This window comes from Exophiala mesophila (genome assembly GCF_000836275.1).
Source record: "Exophiala mesophila strain CBS 40295 unplaced genomic scaffold supercont1.4, whole genome shotgun sequence".
Taxonomy (NCBI): domain Eukaryota; kingdom Fungi; phylum Ascomycota; class Eurotiomycetes; order Chaetothyriales; family Herpotrichiellaceae; genus Exophiala; species Exophiala mesophila.
Genome location: NW_015622507.1, coordinates 4,105,921 through 4,121,793, shown reverse-complemented (window position 1 = coordinate 4,121,793; position 15,873 = coordinate 4,105,921). Strand labels below are relative to the sequence as shown.

Genomic DNA, 15,873 nt, shown 5'->3' with positions numbered 1-15,873 from the left:
ATCATTTCCGGTGATCTCGGCCGCTTGATTGAAACGAATCAACACACATCATGGCTCGTTCGAGGAGAACCTCAAGCAGGCTGGGAGCCGACCCTCGTGGAGACACGGGGGCTCCAGCTATGGCAACCTCTTTACGATTACGGTCACGATTTGCAACTGAATCCGATGTGAGTTGAACTGACATATGGATAGACTTTCTGCTGAAGGCCTATACAGAAGTCTCCTTCGAAATCCAACCATTCTGCCCGCCCCAAGAAACCACGTTCTCTTTCCAGACGGATCAAGCGGATATGCGTGCGACATACCTGGCTCGTACCTCTGTTGGCGAGTTTGACAGTGGTGTGTGGTTACCTCGTCAGCCCAGGTCATCACAATCCTTTGCGTCATGCACTTTTCCTCTCATATCGACTTGAACCCTTGACCCCAGGAACACCAATTATGTATGGCAAAGGCGGTCACGATGCCACATTCGTGACATTCTACACCATTGTCCTCAGTTTCACGAGAGAGTTCATCATGCAAAGACTTCTTCAGCCTATGGCTTTCCGCTTTGGCATCAGAGGCCGTGGAAGACAATACCGATTTATGGAACAGGCGTACACGGCTTTATACTTCAGCATTTTGGGTCCTCTCGGTCTCTATATCATGTCAGAGAGCCCTCTCTGGTACTTCAACACTACGGCCATGTTTGAGAACTACCCTCATCGGACACACACTGCTCTTTTCAAAGCCTATTACCTAATTCAGTTCAGTTACTGGGCTCAGCAGGCGATTGTCTTGGTTTTATTACTGGAGAAGCCGCGAAAGGACTTTAAAGAACTCGTCATGCACCACATTATAACATTGACGTTGATCGCATTAAGCTACCGCTTCCATTTCACATACATGGGACTTCTTGTATACATTACTCACGACATCAGTGATCTTTTCCTGGCGGTGAGTGAGTCGGTAATCCTTGATCGCACCTTGTACTCATCGATAACAGACTTCCAAAACGCTAAACTACATCGACTCTGTCATTGTCGGCCCCTTCTATGGTCTGTTTATATGTATCTGGATTTATCTCCGCCATTATCTCAATTGGACTTTTCTCTGGGCCGTCTTGACCCAATTTCGCACCGTGGGACCTTATGAATTGGACTGGAGTAGAGAGCAATACAAGTGCTGGATCAGTCAGATCATCACTTTTGTTCTCATGACTTGTTTGCAAGTGATCAACATCATCTGGCTGGTCTATATCATTCGGGTCGCTCGCAACTATGTCTTCAATAACGACCGGAGAGACGAACGAAGCGATGACGAAGAGGAGGGAGAAGAAGAGGAGCAAATTGAAGAGCACGGCACACATCCAGATAGAATCGAGGTACGAGCAGACTCCGAGAAGAATTCACAGACAAGGCATTAAAAGGGTGAATGGGAGTATCAAATCATTTAGACCTTGTTCGTCAAAACTTGGCCTTTTTGTTCCGTTGAAAGGGAGTTATTTATATATCCGGATACCAGGTACTACACTAATTACACATTTGCTATACTTATATTTTGGACTGATTCAACCCTTTCTTCGCATCCTTCTTGAAATTCTTGACCAGCTGGCGAATAGCAAGGTCAAGCAAGACATCTTCACTGCCACCTGGAATGCGAGCACCCATGACATCGCGAAGGATCTTCTCAACCAATTCACCTTGACCTGTCCTGGTATAACCATTCCCACCAAAGATCAAGACCGCCGTCTGAGCACAATCATTGAAGACCATACCAGCCTTTGCCTTGAGTAAAGCAGTCGGGCCACCCAACTTATCATCAGCCTCAGCCTTGGACAGATGATTCAGCTGATAAGCAAACTCGAAGATCCAAGACTGGAGAGTCTCGAGGTCAGCACCAGCTCTAGCCAATCGATTCCTCACCACGGGTTGATCCATCAACGTCTTTCCAAACGCCTCTCTCTTCATAGCATATTCCGCCGCCGTCGATAAAGCCACACGCGCCTGTCGCGTAACTCCCATGGCGATCAACAACCGTTCATGGTTGAAGTTAGTCATGATATATCTCATCCCCTGACCTTCCTCACCCACCAGATTCTCCACTGGAACCTTCACGTCATCCAACTCGATATACGTCGTCCCTCCAGCCTGCTGCCCGCTCACCTGCAACCGCCGCATCTTCACACCAGGATAATCTTTCAACGGCACGACCACGACACTAATCCCCGTGGGACCCGGCCCGCCAGTCCTCACCGCCATGACGGCAAACGTACTCCAAATCCCATTGGTAATCCACTTCTTCTCGCCATTGATAATATAATGTTTCCCATCTGGACTCTTCACCGCCGTGGTCTGAATATTCGCCACATCTGAACCGGCCTGAGGCTCGGTAATTGCAATACAAGCCCTCACTTTGCCCGGCAACAACTGCGGCAGAAACCTTTCTTGCAGCTCCGGCGACCCGAAATTCAAAATCGGAGGAATCGCATATGCAAAGCCAGGCGACAAACTCGATCCAGGACCTGAAATCCCTGTTCTCGCACGTTCATCCACCCAGATTGCTGTATGGAGGTAATCCCATTCCTCGACGGGGACGCCGAGAATGTCGTTCAAACCAAGACGGTGTAGCCATTTCACGGGTAAAGGTGATTTGAGGTTGGGGATCAACATGTTGTATTTGTTGAAGGTGTGCCATACATGTTCGGGTACGGTACCGGCGGATTCCCATTCCAGTGCGAAGGGGAGGAAGTGTTCGGCAAACCAGGCGCGTGCCCGTTTTTGGAAGTTGAGATGTGTGGCTTGGAAGTAGGGGGATGGTAAACCACGTAGGTAGCTGGGTTCGCCGAAGGGGACGAGGTTGATTTTGTCGGCCATTGTGGATGGTTGAGTAGGTGTTTATTCAGGGATGGACGCTTCGTATAGATTGGGCAACGGTCTTAGAGACGAGTCGTTGGTTAACTGTAGTCTAGTATTCGAAAATGTATAGGTGTGGGGTCATCCACATGGAACGATATTGTATAATGACGGTGGCAGTGGTGGTGGTAGTAATAATGATGACAGGTAACAACACAATCACCTCAAATCACACGATATCCACGAAACTGAATGAAAAATGAAAAGACCACAGCACCGGTAATACAAATATATACCATCAACCCATTCCCCCCTCCCAACTTTTAATTATTATTACTATGTCGATCTCGGTCGGGGTGCTCGGTTCATGGAGATGGAATTTCCCCACAGATGAAGAATCGGCCGAGGTTCAAAGTCACGAGGCAATACATAGACAACCTCGCTTTCAACTAACAGAGTCAGCCAGGTCAGGGATCGAACTATATTCATTTGGAGATTTCATTGGTCCGATTACTGTAGACATACGCCCTTGTTCATATTGATGATCAGAAAAGTATTATTTAAATGCTCATATACCTTGAATATATACCCATTAACACCGCATTTGGTTCATCATGTCAATACGAGGTTTAATGGCGAGTATCCTCGCCCTCCGACCAAAATTTCGCTATGCAAATTCAAAAGGCTACTTGTGTAGACCTGTTACCTCCAAAATGTACCAAGACCAGCCATAATCAATGACAAGTATAATAACCACGCTCGCTAATAAGACAAAATTTTCTGTACACTCTCCTGACAAATGATCATTTATGTCGATACGATTCATAACTCATATCAGGTAATCGCGACTCTCGTGAGAATGGTGGTGGTGGACTGTGAGAATGTTGGCTTGGGCCATTGTTCAAATTGTAATAACCTGAAGTGCCCATCTCAGCGGCACCCCTAACCAGGGTTTCTTGGCTGTCGTCGAACTGTGCGTATGGATCTGGGACGGGCTGGTATCCATGTCCGGATTTTGACAGATGTCTCGTATGCTGAGGGGGGGCAGCATATGGACTGGGTTGTAGGAGGAATGCATCGCCTTCCATGTCTTGCGACAAATGCTTCTCGGCAGCCTTGCGTCGTTTGCGGTGAGGGTTCTCTTTGCAACAGGTGATGATGCTGTTAATGACAATCAAAAGAAACAGAATGGCAGTCAGGCCTGACTGCACAGCAATCAGGACCACTCCGGTGATGGTCTTGGTTGTCTGAGCGACACCCAACTCCTGGACGAAAATGAGAATGCACACCACCGACAAGACTCGAACGACCTGGATAATGATGTTGATCCAGTTGCCCGATTTCCGTTCATAAGGGCGACTCCACAGAAGAAGTACGAGCATGATCGCTTCAATCACCAGCTGGCCAATGGTTTGAACCAAGCCGTGGCCGTCACCTGCCGCCAACACACAACCTTTGGCAAACATGTAGACAATAAAAGGGATGAAGAGCCACCAGTATCCTCGCTTATAGTTTTCGTAGAAGATCTTGTACTTCTTCCAAGTCTCCTTGTTTTCGTACAGGGAGTACGTATTGCCTTCCAATTTCTTAAGCTTGGACACAATACTCCAGATCTTCCACGTATAGAAGGCCAGGATCGCGGTAAACAACGCCAATGTGACCGCAGCGAGGAGTTTGGCAGCCCATGAGTCACCGTGGGTGAACTGGAAGATGCAGTACAGTGTCCAGACTCCGTACAATAACAGGATCAGGGACACGATAGTCTGGGCAATGACGCGCCAATACTCCTTGCGGAAGGTGGTCAAGGATTTCGGGAATGTGCCAAACAATGCCCAGGCTTCAAGAATGACTTTGAAAAGGAGAATGAACACAATGATGGCGGCGATGACAATTGCAAAAACCAAGAGGACGGTCATGAAAGTATTGGCATCTGGAATGGTCAGTTGTTCGACATATCCTTGAATGCCGTCGACAAAATGCGCCTGCTTTTCGTTGCTTTCCGAGGACGAGCTTGTGTCATTGCCAATGTCGATGGCTTGACGTACTACGAGCAAAGCACGCTTCTTGAAGGAAGAGGATGCAGTCGAAGTTGAATTGTCGGGCCAGATAAGAGTGGCGTTGTTTCGAAGAAAGTCGTAGTTGGAATCGGTGAGGTCTCCACCAGTCTTCGCACGAAAGCTGTCAATCGACCTTTGCAACCCAGCCCATGAAACAAGGCCGGTGCTAAAGGCAAAGTTCTTGGAAAAGCTGCGGTAGATGGCGGGGTACGGTACGGAATGCATGCCGTTCATGGCCATTCCTTGAAACCACCAGATGACTTCGCAGAAGCCTGGGCTGGCTGTGGTTGTGCCGGGATTACCACCGCTCATTGCGGCTCCGACCAGAGACACGGCCAATGCAGCAGCGGCTACAGCAGCGGCAACATACGAAACCGCAGGAACTTGTACCGTCTTGCCGTTATTGACACCTGTTTGGAGACAAGCAACTTCAGTGCCGTCCTTGGCCGTCAAGACGACCTGGGCGCTACCCTCGAGATCTGGTACTGAATATGCTAGGGAAGGGATCATGTCGGCGTATTCTGAAGGAATGGTCAGGGATCCTTTGGCACTGAATGCGCGAGCAGGAACTATACACAAGTCAGTATGTTTGGAACGAGCGAGACACAATTTGGCAGACTGACCAGGGCAGAGTTCATCAATCTTTGTGTCTTCGGCGCAGGGATCAAATGATTCCTTGAAAGCCTGAATTCCATATGCAGTCACGGTGAGTTCAGCAGTGACTTCTTGTTCCACTGTACTCTCGCCGGAGAAGTCAAAGGTGACTCGGTTGGTGTCTCGATCGAATGATACCTCGACATTGTTGACCTTGATTGTGCCTGTTCCATTGGCACAAGTTGTGAAACCGTCATTCTTGAGTATATCTGCTCCGAGGACGGAGGGCAGGAGGCCTATACAGGCAACGGCCAATGCCGTTCTCCTCCACATTTTGACTGTGTATGATGTGGTACACCACTGATGAGTGGATTTCAATTGATTTGAGCGACCGATGAAAGAGGAAGACCAACGAGTCGGCCGAGAAAAGATGTCTGCGGTAAGATGACTTCTGGACGGCCGGGGTCAAGGTATGAGGATAGTAACGATCGAGGATGGAATGGACAGGCCAGGCCACTCAGTTTGAAGACTTCAGGAACGAGTGTAAGAAAACGAGTGAAAAGGATGACTAAAGAGGACGTACAGTAGTTGAGATGGGCAAAGACTGAAGAGCTGATGTCTGAAATTCAGCTGGAACCCCCGCTTGAAGTAATGGCACTCTTGTTGGATCGGTACCCAAGTTTTTGGGTGGCCAAGCATCTGATACTAGAGAATCAAGATGTGTTTTTGCAGACTTACGCAACGCCAAAAGGTGCCACGTACGGCCACGGGCCACGGGCACCAATGCCAGGAGTGCCGGGTCAAACCCACAGGCATGTGCGGGTGAGCCGAGTGGTGGAGTATTCGTAGGCGCATGGGTCCAGGGCAGCAGGGTCAGCGAGTGGCGTTGCAGGAGCCTAGGGCAGCCTAAGGGACAAATCAGTGGAGTCCCAACACCTTAAGTGGACACCCGGAGGCCCTGATAGATTCGCCCGTTGTCGAGAATGGGTCGAGGGCTGCCTTCTTTGGATAGGGATGCATTGTTCCATCCACCTGAAGAGAATTCGGTCGGGTGAGGTGTGGTGGCTTGGACTGAGGGATACTTTTTCTTCTCACACTAAATTGTCGACTCTGCCACTGTTACTGTTGCATGAACCATCTGATAGCCAACCAGTTTTCACTGTCTGTCCTCCACTATTCGTTGACGGGAGCATTGGTCGCCATTGACTGGTTCTGCGCACATACTCGTTGAAACCTCTGATGTGTCCAACATGGCCGCGGGCAACGAGGAGACAAATGACAAGATTGGGGTCCATCCCATCACCAGTTCTTACCGTAGGATGCTCATCTTTCGTTCAACATGATGGACATTTCCTCGCATGTTATGTTGTGCTATACTCGAGTCCACGATTCTCAGCAATTGCACGATCACTACCATTACCCAAGATGTCACTCACGAGTCAACGTCTGATTAGTTGAATTATGGTGAGTAGTGAGTAGCCATGCGAGTGGAAGAGCTTTGCAGAGGCGCAGCGAACTACCAAAATGGCATAACTGTCTGGCTCCTGCTGGGCCACACAGGCCAAAAGAGAACCAGCACGAGCGACCCAGCGCCACGGGCGGCTGTCAACTGCAAGACATTTTTCCCTCCAGACGCCCAAGAGACGGAATTTTGATGGATAAAGGCCCGAAGCTGAGGGGCTGGGCGGGCCCTCAGGCTAGCTGCGCCTCGAGCCCGAGGGGCAGCGGGGGCCGATGGGCCACTTGGACCTATTTTCAGGGCAAGGTTTGGTATTAAGCTCTGGGTTTTGGAGTCCATCAGCATCCCCGGAGGATCAAAGTCTCACGACTGTGGACCCGATAATAATGACAGTATGATATCAAGGTCAATAACGACTCAGCACCCTCACCTCATGTCCGTGTTTGTACACTATATGGAGATCACAAGGACAGACATTTCGTATAGCACTGTCTGCAGGATTCAACATAGACAAGACTGGCTTCGAAAGTGTCTGTAGCTCGCTGAACCGAGACTCTGCAACTGCAATTCTCAATTCCTGTGTAGTAAATGCCTTACTGTAATGTCCGCGAGCATCTTCAGGTAAGTCGTATTCTGGTTTCTCTACAGTGGCAGCACAGTCCTAGGCTTCGCCGGTTTTGGAGCTTCACATATTTCAACCCTTGCTCCCACAAATCAACAGCTTATCACTTGCGACGATTTTCTGGCCCTTTGTCTGCTTTCTCCATAGCGTCCAGCTTCTGGTAAGCGTTCAAAATAGCTTTGCCTTCCTCTAAACCCTCTGGGTCCATTTTCAAGCCGTGAGAGTATTGGAAGTTGGTGCGGCTACCCCAACCGTCTTTGACAATTTTGTAGCTGTAAGAGTTGGTAACAGGCTATGATGTGGACAATGGAAGGGGGTTCCATACTGCGAATCTGGCTTTGTATCCTTCTGCTAACGCCTGTCAATAAAATAATTCGATGTCAGTGGGGTCACGCATTACCTGATTATCCATGATTGAAGAAGGCGCTGATAACTGATGACTGATGACGAATGACGGATGACGGAGAGGCAATGGGCAAACGACTCTCCACGAAGCTGTCGACTTGAACAAAATACCCCGCACCATGTGGCCTGGGCTTATTGGTCAGATTGAGACTGGTGCCTAGCCCCCTTATACGGAGTATGTTGCACCTTTATTTTCAGCAGAATCAGGACTCGAGTCTCAAACCCCGACCCTCAATCGACCCAGATCCCCCACATTTCAACATCTATTAATAGTCAACCGAGAATCAACGGCATCTGACATCGCACAGCCTCACCCAACAAATGCCCCTGATGCAGCAACCACACGTAGGATTCAAAGCCACGTGCATGTATCACATCCAGGCATTCAGGGGCATGCATACAGAGCATCTACAGTACAACAGTTGCAATAAGGCGAATCGGTGGACGGCAACTGACACACATTGATGGTCACGTGTCTTTCTTTTTGGCAAGAAATTAATCCCATTTTTTTGATAGTACATGCATTTGTCGTCTGCTTGCTTCAATTGTGAGCTCTGTGGTCATCACAAAAGGCCTCTCCATCAGTAAATCTCCATGACTTAGCTTGAATGACCCATAGTCTCTTGAGGCCAGTTTCTCACAAAACACCTTCGACTATGACCGCGACCATGCCATCCTCTGCTTTCCATCAACGCCTGATGATGCGTTAGAATCGCCCGAAACCGTGTTCCTTCGTCAAAGATCTTACACCCTCGTTGGCCGCCCGCATCCAACATACTCATCGTCCATATGGATGAAATCTGCCTCGTCCTCCGCGGAAATTCCCAGCAGGTTTCCCAGCATTCTTGGGCCCCGTGGGTGCGTTTGCAGGAGCTGCCTGGTTTCCTCCACTGGGTCCTTTGGGTGGTTTGGGTGTGTTGTTGCGGACCGGTCCTACTGATCCTCTTCCATCCGGTTGTGGAACATCATCATACATGCCTTCCCACGATTGAGGGTTTTGGTTCTGGAATCCACCACCCCGAGGTCCTGTTGGCAATGCTCCTTGACGTCGTCCGCCCGATTGGTGTTCGTACTTTTGCTGTTCAAACGCCATCTGATCCTGTGCCGAAAACGAACCCCGGCCGCCGTTGTTGGACTGTCCCATGCCGCCACGGCCATTGCCCATGTTCATTCCATTCATCCCTCCTTGCTGTTGCATCTGCATCATCTGCTGCATCATTTGAGGCGTCATGCCCATGTTGCCCCCATTCTGCGGGTTGGGGCTGTTGCCGCCCTGCATCTTCTGCATCTGCTGCATCTGTTGCATCTGCATTTGAGCCATCATCTGAGGGTTCATGCCCATTCCTCCCATCATGTTCGACGCCATCGACTGCTGCATCATGGCAAAGTATTGTTGCATTCGCTGCCAGTACTGTGCCATCATCTGAGGAGTCATACCGCCAGCCATGTTTGCGCCTGGGTTCTGGTTCCCTTGCCCAGCTGAATTGTTATCATTGCCGAAGCGATCATCTCGACCAAACTTGCCTCGGCCACGGCCTCCTCGAGCGGACTCATCCTCTTCGCCCATCTTGCCTCTCGGTTGAGCACGTTTCACCTCGATTTGTTTGCCAAGAATTGCAAGAGGTTGATTCTCGAGGCACCGCTCCACCGCCGCATCACTGTCAAAGGTCACAAATCCAAAGCCACGGGGCCTGCCAGTATCCTTGTCCATCATCAGGGTTGCGTCCACCACTCGCCCGAACTTGGCAAAGAACTCCTCGAAATCTTCTTCGGTCGCTTCTTGGCTGACACCACCCACAAAAATTTTGGCCGTCTTTTCTTGTTCGTCTCGAGGAATCGCTCGCTTAGGGTCAATCTGGGTTCCATACAGTAAGTCATTGCTCACACCGTGGGTTACTCTCCTCCGAGAAGACAAAGTCCCCAGTGCCTTCTGTCCATCAGGGGAGACATCGAAAAGGGAAGTCCTTACAATCTTGCCGTCAAGGAAATGCTCCTTCACCATCACCGTGTTGACCGTTTTGGGATCCCGAAAGGTAAGAAAGCCAAAGCCTCGTGATCGTCCCGTAGCGCTATCACGCATAACTGTGCATTCTTGAACCTCGCCAAATTGTGAAAAGTAATCGTGAAGGGATTCTGATAGAGATCAGCACGTGATCATGCATCGCCCAGATAGCGACACATTAGGGCCATGGCAATGAGTAGAGGTCATGCACAAAGGCCTTGGGCTCACTTACGATCTGTGGTTTCCCAATTGAGTCCACCAATGAACATTTTCCTATTGCAGACAAGGTCAGTCGCAGGCGCATATTGAGAGCTAAACTGCAGTCACAAACAGAACAAGGCAATGTATAAAAATCAGTGGTATCTTTGACCAGGCTCATGGCATGGTGGCATTGGACCTTGGCTCGTGTCTATCCCCAGCGACATGGAGGCTGTCTGTAGGAGACGATGGTGGGCAGACATATGAAAAGGGCAGCCGCAGGAGGTGGCTGTCAGAGAGGCCAGACAGATACAACGATCCAGGATCATTCCGTAGCGAATACGTTTCCAATAGTCGTGAATCCAGGCAGGATGTATGCATCGGCCATGGCTTGGAATAACGGGAGTATTTTGGGGTTGTCCCGAGTTCAATGGTTCAACGGCCTCAATACTGCACGTCCTAAGCTCCAGTAACCAAGAGCTTATCTGAGTTGGGCTCATCGCAGTGTTTATTCCAGTCCTCCATGCATTGAACAGAGTGGCTTTATCACATGCTAGCCACTCTGTGTGTCAATACATGCTTCCGCAGTCCAACATGGTACTGTTTCAATTTGGCTGGTAATTCTGGTCTGGCACATACGCGCGTTGTCGGCTAGCTGAGTATGGATTTTTGAGTGCTTCCTTGATCCTTGAGACCAACAGATACAACAGCATCTATCTCCTGCCTGAGTTTTGCGGTATTGTTACTCTGCTCTGTAAAGTATCTTGATGTACTGTCGGCGTAATGCAAGCTAGATGGTCGTTTGAATATGCTTCTCCCTTGCCTCTGATGTGACATCTTCAAAAGATGATTCGGCTATGCTGCTGGGTGATAGCTAATCTTCGAACCCCATAGACTTTCGGCACCGCACCTGATTCGACTTTGTTCGAATTGGCTTGAGACCAGACTGCCCTTGCCAACCACCCGGCTTCTGCTTCCAATCTCAAGAAAATGGACGAGATGTTATATGGATGCCATTTGACGCATTGTTGACATGCCCATCGCCGAGTTGTCTCAACAAACCCTCTCTTGCTGACATGTAAAACATTTGACAGTCCGTCATACACTTTGATAGGTTGGGCAGGCTCAAAGATCGATAGATGGGTGGGCAGAAGCCATTTTTGAGGCAGCTCCGGAACATTGTTGCCTGGGTTGCCTTTGCCTGAAAGGCTTGTCCTGAATTCACGCCCATCATATCATCCCACGAGTTCCATCTCAAATACTCCCACATTGATCGCCCGTGGCCTTGGACAAGTAACTCGAGGTCCTCACACAGCATGCAAAACAATAGTGATACTTAACAAGGGAATGAGAAAAGAGTTGTGCTTACCCATCTTCTTTCATAGTAATCCCCGACGACTCAACGGGAGGGGGTTTCTCAGAGTCAAGCTCGAAGTTGGATGCTTGTGGGTCGTTGATCGCATCGTCGTTTGTGGTGATATCAACATCGAACGAGTTGGGATCATAAGCAACCTCGGGTTCTTCGCCGTAGCCGGGAACATCATTTTGAGTGCTGGCTGCGGGGTTCACAGGCGCCGTCGTGGTAGCGCTTTGGGTCAGAGAGTTGGAGGAAGGTGCAGGCTCATCGCCATCGTACCTAAAAGTAATGAGCACTGATTTGGACAAAATGAGGTTGAATGTGATCGATGTTGCTGGCAAGAGTCATCTGCGAGGTGGCCACTTACAGGTCAGCGAAGAGATCTTCTTCGACTTCATCTGGTTCCGTCATCTTGTCTAACACAATTTCCAAGGACAATTAAAAGGCGAGAGCAAAGGAATGAGATATTTGAATGCGGATCGATGCAGCAAAGCGAAGACTGTGGCAAATACTGGGTGAGATGTTCGTAAGCGTAAGGGAGATCGAGTTGAAGAGTCAAGGTGTCTAGACAGGAGGTTCCTGCGACGACAGTAATCAGTAGTAGGGCCGAATCTGCAGCTTCTACTAAAATTCGTTCGGTTCTTCGGGCGCGAAATGGAATGAGTCGCGATGAAGAAGAAGATAGCGGTTTGGGTAGAGATGCGAACAATCAAAAGGTCGAAGTGATGCCTCAGTCAAGAGGGCAAACTCGAGGCGCAAGTCTTGGAACAGGAGAGGTGTGAAAGGCTTGGCGCGAAATCACTTGCCGCATGCAATTATTATGACATGGACTGACAACCTGAGAAGCCGCCTCGGCCGCGTCCAGGCACCCTTGGCTTCATCTGGTTGGGTGTCCGGCGATTAGCACCTCCCAAGCAACTTTCTCTATGGGTGGGTGGTGGGACGGCGCCTCGGGCATCCTTAGATACATGCGTTATGGGGCGCCACGGGGAAGCAGACAGGCGTACTGACCCTAATACAAAGTACGGTAGTCCTGGGCTCTGTGGCCTGGCTTTACCCCTCGTCATAGGGCATGCTGCCCCCCTCAGCCCATGCATGCACTACAGTCAAGCCTAATTACAGCGCAGATAGCCGGTTCTATTAGGCGTCTCAAGGCATCTTAGGGTCGGGTAATCTGACGCGTGCCGTCTGCCTCAACATCGCGCTGCTGAGTCAAGTCCACTTAAGACTCGGTAAGCGACAACTTGACTTGTGACACGTTCATAAACAACCACTTGCACTCAATCGAGGGTTTCCCAACACCATCAGGGTCAACAGCATTCAAACGCAAGCCTTGTCATTTCGTTTCAAACAGCTTTCTCGCGCATGCCCTGCGCAGATTGATCCAATGCACAAGCATGTGCACCTTAATTCACCCGAATGATTCTTCAACAACTCAATCGCAGAACCACACCTGTGAACGGTGGTGAACCTCGATCCTTCATCTCAATACAACATTCGCTCCCACCATGGCACCCAAGAAGAATCAGCAGCAGGTAATTGACCCCTTCGAATTATTTATCACACTTTAACTTGGCCTAGGAAATGGTGCAGGTCGGTTAGTCTTCACCGTGTCTCCCCATTCAGACTTCTGGTCACAGTCGCCGCCACTACGTTGTACTGACTCGATATTGTGGTCTGCTGCAGATCGAACAGAGTATGTATACGGAATGCTGCAGATGGACTCGATCTAACTGTCACAGACGGCCTTCGTCCCCTTTCTGGCGAAGTCGTTCCTCCAACTCCTCTCGTCAGCCTTCTGGTAAATCGACCAAGGTCATCGGTGCCTCATACTCTCACGCAGACATGTTGATGTTTGATTCATTGTTAGTCACATCGTCGACCTTGAGCGTTAAATGCTAACCAACTAGATCCTTGGGCTCCAATTCCGGTAGTAGACCTCGAACTCCCCCAACATCGTCCACGAGACAGGCTCAGACCCCACCTTCTGAACGAACGAGTTTCCAATCCCCCGAAAGAAGACCGCACCCGACTTATACCTCATCTACTTTAAGCAATAACGGCTGGGATGTGCTTGGAGACAGTGATGGCGAAGGCGAGGAGGAGGACCTGGTTTACGACGACGATGAGGATGAGTTTGGGCTGCCGAGTCTCGCCAGCATGCGCCGGAAACGGAGCATTAGGAATAAAAATGTCAAGGGTCACCAAGTGAACTATCCCACACTCTCACACACGACGTCGGCTCCAGCATCGTCGTCTGGACTTGACCACGTGAGGTCGAACAGTTTCGACATTGCTGAGGAGCGGAATCCTCTTTCCTATCCCAGTGCCCGAAAAGGTGACGGCAAGATCCTCCGGCCGCAATATAAAGACATTTTAAGAGATCCTGCAAACTCTCTTCACCTCATCGGCCATCCTTCCCTCCCAGCCAATTCTACGCCTAAGCAGACTGAGGCACATTCCACCAGGATTTCGCGTATCAACAAGTTCAAACGAATCCTTCAAAGCAGCTCGGTGTCCCTGCCAGATCTTCGAGCGGCAGCGTGGTCAGGGATTCCTGAGGAAGTGCGGGCCATAACATGGCAGCTTCTCCTGGGCCATCTACCCACCAACAGCGAGCGACGGGTCACTACACTCGAACGCAAAAGGAAGGAGTACCTAGACGCAGTCCGGACGGCCTTCAACGGAGCTAGCACAGGCCGAAATGGGTCCAGTATTGGTGCGGCAAACCATACACCAGGGAGAGGGCGGGGTCTGGACGAAGCGGTCTGGCATCAGGTGAGCATCGATGTGCCACGTACCAACCCCCATATTCCCCTTTACGCCTTTGAGGCGACGCAGAGGTCGTTGGAGCGTATCCTGTACGTGTGGGCAGTTCGGCACCCTGCGAGTGGCTATGTCCAAGGGATCAATGACCTCGCAACACCTTTTTTCCAGGTTTTCCTCGGCACCTACATTACTGACTTGAACGTTGAATCCGGAATGGACCCTGGGCAGTTACCCCGACCTGTATTGGACGCGGTCGAGGCCGACACTTTTTGGTGTTTGACCAAGCTATTGGATGGCATCCAGGATAATTATATTGTGGCGCAACCCGGGATACACCGTCAGGTAACGGCGCTGCGGGACCTGACCACGAGGATTGACGCAGGACTTGCCAAGCATTTTGAGGACGAGCATGTCGAGTATATGCAGTTCAGTTTCCGATGGATGAATTGCCTGTTGATGCGAGAACTCAGTATCAAGAACGTAATCAGGATGTGGGACACATACATGGTACGTATCGCTGCAGTCCACTGTCCCCTCAATTGTTATTGCTTGAAGGTTCTGACTCCTGACAGGCTGAAGAGAACGGGTTTTCTCAATTCCATTTATATGTATGCGCCGCGTTCTTGGTCAAGTGGAGTGAACAGCTTATGAAGATGGGATTCCAAGAGATCCTGATGTTCCTGCAAGCACTGCCTACGCGGGACTGGACGGAAAAGGACATTGAACTCCTCTTGTCCGAGGCGTTTATATGGCAGAGTCTGTTTAGAGGGTCTCGGGCACATTTGAAGACGGCCGATAGCAGGGTTCCCATGGGAAGCCTAGGGCCCGCGGGGTGACCGAGATTTCGGCGACACCTCATTTCGGCATGCAGCATAGGAGTAGACACGAGAGTTCGAAGAGATGGGTCTGGGATCTTCCGCTGGATGTCCATGCCGATCAATGTTGGGCAGCGTCCAAAAATGACTATGAATCTAAACGAGCAATAATCACTAGATCAACCTACACTTTTCGGGTCCAGTGACCAAGTGCCCACTCCCTCTGATGGTTGAGATATCCTTTACGATTGAGTGCCACATTCTTACTTGAGTGCCAGATCTAACTGTCGTCAGGGGTACTCAGACTCAAAATGATTGGTCAGGGGTTGGCCTTCCGCTCGGCATATCAAATCTTGATGTCATGGCGTATGGACTGATGACAACAATCTGGGGTATGGCATTGACGCTTACAAGACAAACTCGAAGTACATGATGCTATGATGCTTCTTTTGAGTCTGTCATCACAGGATGGATCCGGGCGATGTCACATACTAGAATTTTGACGAAGGTTGCTCCACGAACCTTGAGATCTACCCGACATTGACGTGCAATCCCAGTATTCACTGGAAACTCTGACCGCCTGTTAGCGCAAAGGAATACGCCATGGCGCAAAAACCGATGGATCAGGCTGGGGAAGGACTACAAGACAAGGTGCGTCGCCGTTTTTCATGATGACTGCGGATTTTGCTCCCTCGTGGATCTTTCCTCATGAACACACGAGCATCGCTAGGGTGGGTCACTGTCCAGTCTCTCAGACCGTT

General features: G+C 50.0%; 5 protein-coding genes across 7 annotated transcripts; 2 read left to right on the top strand and 3 right to left on the bottom strand.

The window, feature by feature from the left end:
* Positions 1-50: 50 nt before the first annotated feature.
* PV10_06536 (uncharacterized protein) lies at positions 51-1,405 on the top strand (the record flags this gene model as incomplete). The annotated part of the gene is made up of 3 exons (XM_016371346.1): positions 51-167; positions 217-936; positions 986-1,405. The coding sequence occupies 3 exons, from the start codon at positions 51-53 to the stop codon at positions 1,403-1,405; spliced, it is 1,257 nt and encodes a 418-aa protein (XP_016223639.1).
* Positions 1,406-3,366: 1,961 nt separating this feature from the next.
* Positions 3,367-6,181, bottom strand: PV10_06535. 2 transcript variants are annotated; one of them, XM_016371345.1, is made up of 3 exons: positions 6,069-6,181; positions 5,515-6,014; positions 3,367-5,460 (listed from the first exon to the last, which is right to left on the bottom strand). In XM_016371345.1, the coding sequence occupies exons 2-3, from the start codon at positions 5,816-5,818 to the stop codon at positions 3,638-3,640; spliced, it is 2,127 nt and encodes a 708-aa protein (XP_016223638.1). In that variant the 5' UTR covers positions 5,819-6,014; positions 6,069-6,181; the 3' UTR covers positions 3,367-3,637. The 2 variants fall into 2 exon arrangements, with proteins under 2 accessions (XP_016223638.1, XP_016223637.1); XM_016371344.1 differs by having other exon boundaries at positions 5,515-6,181.
* A 1,150-nt stretch (positions 6,182-7,331) lies between these two features.
* On the bottom strand, positions 7,332-8,042 carry PV10_06534 (uncharacterized protein). Its single transcript, XM_016371343.1, has 3 exons — positions 7,967-8,042; positions 7,892-7,914; positions 7,332-7,838 (listed from the first exon to the last, which is right to left on the bottom strand). The coding sequence occupies exons 1-3, from the start codon at positions 7,976-7,978 to the stop codon at positions 7,670-7,672; spliced, it is 204 nt and encodes a 67-aa protein (XP_016223636.1). The 5' UTR covers positions 7,979-8,042; the 3' UTR covers positions 7,332-7,669.
* Positions 8,043-8,448: 406 nt separating this feature from the next.
* PV10_06533 (uncharacterized protein) lies at positions 8,449-12,242 on the bottom strand. The gene is made up of 5 exons (XM_016371342.1): positions 11,896-12,242; positions 11,541-11,807; positions 10,206-10,246; positions 9,941-10,104; positions 8,449-9,826 (listed from the first exon to the last, which is right to left on the bottom strand). Exons 1-5 carry the CDS (start codon positions 11,937-11,939, stop codon positions 8,750-8,752), a joined length of 1,593 nt encoding a protein of 530 aa, XP_016223635.1. The 5' UTR covers positions 11,940-12,242; the 3' UTR covers positions 8,449-8,749.
* A 565-nt stretch (positions 12,243-12,807) lies between these two features.
* Positions 12,808-15,308, top strand: PV10_06532. 2 transcript variants are annotated; one of them, XM_016371340.1, is made up of 6 exons: positions 12,808-13,063; positions 13,110-13,125; positions 13,215-13,224; positions 13,271-13,393; positions 13,439-14,804; positions 14,870-15,308. In XM_016371340.1, exons 1-6 carry the CDS (start codon positions 13,037-13,039, stop codon positions 15,131-15,133), a joined length of 1,806 nt encoding a protein of 601 aa, XP_016223633.1. In that variant the 5' UTR covers positions 12,808-13,036; the 3' UTR covers positions 15,134-15,308. The 2 variants fall into 2 exon arrangements, with proteins under 2 accessions (XP_016223633.1, XP_016223634.1); XM_016371341.1 differs by having other exon boundaries at positions 13,110-13,224.
* Positions 15,309-15,873: the final 565 nt, after the last annotated feature.